Consider the following 4,688-nt stretch of genomic DNA (forward strand, 5'->3'; position numbering starts at 1 on the left):
TCTTTACCTAGCACGAGGCCTTTTGGGAGCTCATTGGCTTTGGGTTCCATTGGAACTCTGAAGTTAAGCGAGTAGCGCGCTCGAGCAATTCCATGATGGGTGACCCACTGGGAAGTTTCTCGTGAGTTCCCAAAAACAAAACCGTGAGGGAATGGTAAGCCCAAAGCGGACAATATCGTGCTACGGTGGTGGAGCGGGCCCGGGAAGTGATTCGCCCCGGGCCGGGATGTGACAGTCGGGGTGTGTCAAAGTTAATTAACATTGTCCTTCAAATTAAATTAATCACTGTGTATTAATTTAATTTCTCTTGTGCAGGCTCCATCATGCGTTCAATCTTTTGAGATTTCACAAAACGACGTCCAAATGTATAAGGATATAAGATTGATGATTGTTTTGTAATTTGGTCTTTTGTTTCCTTGGATCAATTTTTTTTATCCTTTTCAAAAGTTCGAGAGCATATTTGAGGTATGCGATGAAACAAATAAATTTGAAATAGGTTTTACTATAGTCTCATTCCCAAGTGTAAATATAATTGTTCTAGCTTTTGTACTAGTTAACCTTAACTAATGATGGGAAGCTTCTTCTGGCAGCAAAAAGGTGTAGAAGCCCAACCTGTACATACTACATCATCTCTTTAAACCCCAAGAAACAAGGCGCCTAGGTGGCATGATCAACTCCAATGCGGGAGAGAGAAGTGTGAAAAGATATCAAAAATAAAGGGTATTTTAGTAAGTTAAACTCTAGAGAAAAAAAAAAAATGATGTTATCTTTCACATTTATTATTGTTTCTCTCATTCAAATGTTTAAAAAGTGTTGTCTCAATATAAAATTAAGTATTAAAAGTATCTCTATGTCTAATTTTTTCTTTAGCTTTTTAGATTAATAGAATTAGAATTATTATTTAAATTAAATATTGTTTTAATTTCGAATTTAAAAAAAAAAATTAAAGTTTTTACCTGACGAAGGGTTTCGTCGAGCAAAGTTTATTACATTTTTATTTGCATTGGCCGGCCAATATTTCGTCATGCTAATTTTTTTAAAGTATTTAATTTGCAGAAACTCGATGAGAATATACGTGGTCGAGCAAGAAGTACTCGATAACGATGAAGACATTGAAATTTCGAGTTGTCATTTTCGGGTCACAACTCAAAACTCAAATCCCCACCGTTTTGAATCACCGAAAGAAATTTCAAGCCGATTTCACAATTACGATGGCGGATTCTCAATTGGGTCTGTTCTGTTCCAACCGAGTTGGGCGACTCGGTGACGCAGGCATGTCCCATATGACATGCAGAAAGGGACAAGCATGTATAGAGATGCATGGAGTACGTAGTTAATAATTGAGAAGCTATTAATTTGCGCATGTATTGCATAGGTTAGATATATCAGGATGCCATTGATAAGGCCAAAGGCATTTCACTCTCATGAGAATGACGAGATACATTAATGTTTGATGAATTGCGACTTAACGACGAGATCCTTCGCTTTCCATCCTTAAAACTTCCTAATTCTACCTCTCTTGCTACCATAGCACCAGTGTCACCCCCTGGCGATTGAGCAGAAGGTGCAGCAAGATCGGTACTGGCATGTAAATTCGATGCCGATGCAGCTGTGTTAGTAACCTTTGCACCACCAGCCGAAGCCGCAGCATTGCCAATGCCACCTCTAAATCCGGAGCCCCGAGAGATTAGTCGATATAGGAATGTGAGGAACCAAAACAACCATGGAAGGCAAACCAACGCGACTCCGGTAATGGGAAGCCAAGTGGTTTGAGGTTCAGGTAGGATCATGTACATCAACAGGCAGCCGCCTCCGGCCACGATAGAGATGAATAAAACGCAAGAGATGAGGCAGATGAATGAACCTCCGGCACCTGGCATATTGATATAACCAAAACTAGCTATAGCTTAGCTTGCTACGCAAAAACATCAAATATTTGAAATCTTAAGTAAAAATATTTGTTCATCGTTGAGATTTGTTTGTTTTTCATTGCGCTAATTAGCAATGTGAAGAAACAAGGGGTCCGTCCTTGAGAGATGGCCCCGTTGTAAATGTTGTTGCATTGAGGCCATGCATGCATGGAGTATGCCTTAATTTGTTTACGTAAAACATAGTTTTTGCCAAAACAAACCCGCCCGTACACCGAGAGAGAGAGAGAGAGAGAGAGAGAGAGAGAGAGAGAGAGAGAAGCGGGTTCAGTTTATTATCACCTATAAATAATACTACTATATTTGCCATTGCATGGCTGTAATTGCCCTAATTAATTTGAGCTTGGTTGCCAGTTATTTGAGTTTCCTCCGGCTGATTGAATTTTTTTGAGGTGCTCGTGCTGATTTAATTATGAGAGCATTTTTAATGCAAGATAAAAACAGGCTCACTATTCTTTTATTTATGAGAAATAAAGCCTAATACTGATTTAAACCTTACAAAACCAACTACCGTCAAGCGATTTTTAGAACATTGGTTTATTTGGTGTGAATATGGATTATTCAAATGGATAATATGTAAATTTGAGATCTCATTTATTTTTTTCTTTATAACTCACAAGGCCCAACACCCTTCTAATTAAAGATGTAAAAAGTTAATTACATTTCGGAAAAAAATTAATATGTTACATCCTTCCATTGAAGAACTTTTCATTTAAAGGCATTTTTTTGTTACATCCTGTCCCAAATTTTTTTGTAGTCTATCCCCCCCACGCTGAGAAATTATGAAAATGCCTTTGACAAGTTAAATGGGAATACTATGTGGATCTCTAAACTCTTCTAATAATTTGTCTTTTTTCTCATTCTTAGTTAAGTAGTATTCATCACCACAAACATGTGAATACGAACAGGACATAAAAAGGACGTGTAGTGAATGATTTGCGCACTTTTCAAGGCAAGGGGAAAAATGGTAACTTTGCACCTCGGGAATCCACAACTTGTTTTTCAAGATAGCAGTGGGTTGTCAGTATTGCAAGCAAACTATGGTATTGTTGGTTTGCTGATAGGATCATATTTATGCGACTTAAATGGCTTGTTCTCGTACATTTACGTTATGTTTCTTTAGTTATTTTAGTACTTTAAGCTATTTTCGTGTGTTTGTAGGTCCAAAGGGCTAAAGGAGCAAAAAGATGCATTTTGGAGACTTTTGGAGCACTTTTGGGCTAAGGACGGATAGCTTATGCTTGAAGCCAAAGTGTTGGACGAAATTGAAGACCTAATTGGAGCCAAAGTGTTGGAACCTTGTTCTCTTTAGTTTTAGGACATTTAAACCTTTCCTAATCCCAATCATGCCATGCATAACACACATCCATTCTAACACATTGTCATTGCACATGCATTTCCTTCATTAGTTAACCCACATGCACTTATCACTTATCATCACCACATATCATAGCACTTAATCACTTATCACTTATCATCACCACTTAACCACTTATCATATCATAACCACATATCATATCACTTATCACTTATCACTTAAAATAACATCCACCTACTTCACCTACAACATCCACTTCACCTACAACATCCACCTACTTCACCTACAACATCCACCCACTTCACCTACAACATCCACCCACTTCACCTACAACATCCACTTCACCTACAACATCCACCTACTTCACCTACAACATCCACTTCACCTACAACATCCACCTACTTCACCTACAACATCCACCTACTTCACCTACAAATGACATAGCCATATGTTCCCTCCACTACTCCTATAAATACCCTTGCATTCATTCATTCATGGAGATCTCATTCCATTTCACAACACAACACCCCTCAAACACTTCCATTATTCCCTAACCGTGAGTCCCCCTTCCACCATTCCTCATCCATTTCCATAATTCCCCAAACCTCACCTTAGACCTTGTGCTACAACAACGAGGAAGATAAGAGGGCCTAAACGTTCATACAATTCAAGTTTGAGTTGTTGGAATGTTTAGGTGTTTCTTTGATTTCAAAGTTTAAATTCAATTCTCTTTGTTTTGTACGTATGAGGAATGGAAGAGAAGAATGCCTAAACGTTCATACAATTCAAGTTTGAGTTGTTGGAATGTTTAGGTGTTTCTTTGATTTCAAAGTAATGAGGAACTAATCCCCCTTTAGCTAGGGGGTGATTCGAAACTATGTTTATATTTGCAATATGAATTGATTACTTTTGGTTGGAATTTCATAAGTTGTGGATTCAATTCGTTTAACTGTTTGATTGATAACTTATTTATGTATGTTCATTGAGATTGCAAGCTTAATTTTCATGCATGAATATGACGCTAGAATATAAGTGAGTTTCACCTAATCGTTATGAACTTATATTCACAAGTAGTGGAGGTTGCTTATAAACAATCGCGTTAAACGAATTCTTGGCATAAGTTTCATGCGTATTCCATAGTAACGAATGCCTCGTCAACACTTCTAATTTTCATTGAACTTAATGATCTTTGTTGAATGTCTCTATCATGCGTATTCCATAGTTAGGGACTTTGATTAAGAATAATTTGGTTGTAATGCGTATTCCATTCAATCCAATGAATTTAGGGAAATCTGAAAGTTAATTTAAGCGGACCTAATTAACTTGGAGCATTGAGTTTCATAATTTATCGAAAGACCAACTGAGAATCAATCTTGTATGCAAGTATAACATGTGTGGAGAAGAACCCCTTAGCTAGCCTTCATTCCATTTATTCCATCATC

The 4,688-nt window shown here is 37.5% G+C and overlaps 1 protein-coding gene across 1 annotated transcript; it reads right to left on the reverse strand.

The window, feature by feature from the left end:
* Positions 1 to 1,355: 1,355 nt before the first annotated feature.
* LOC137719519 (uncharacterized) lies at positions 1,356 to 2,072 on the reverse strand. Its single transcript, XM_068458564.1, has one exon. It carries the CDS (start codon positions 1,878 to 1,880, stop codon positions 1,386 to 1,388), a length of 495 nt encoding a protein of 164 aa, XP_068314665.1. The 5' UTR covers positions 1,881 to 2,072; the 3' UTR covers positions 1,356 to 1,385.
* Between the last annotated feature and the right edge of the window lie 2,616 nt (positions 2,073 to 4,688).

This window comes from Pyrus communis, chromosome 16 (genome assembly GCF_963583255.1).
Source record: "Pyrus communis chromosome 16, drPyrComm1.1, whole genome shotgun sequence".
Classification (NCBI taxonomy): Eukaryota; Viridiplantae; Streptophyta; class Magnoliopsida; order Rosales; family Rosaceae; genus Pyrus; species Pyrus communis.

What these genes read in the sequence shown, in the direction of transcription:
- LOC137719519 (XM_068458564.1), bottom strand. Translation starts at nt 1,880, where the DNA reads ATGCCAGGTGCCGGAGGTTCATTCATCTGCCTCATCTCTTGCGTTTTA.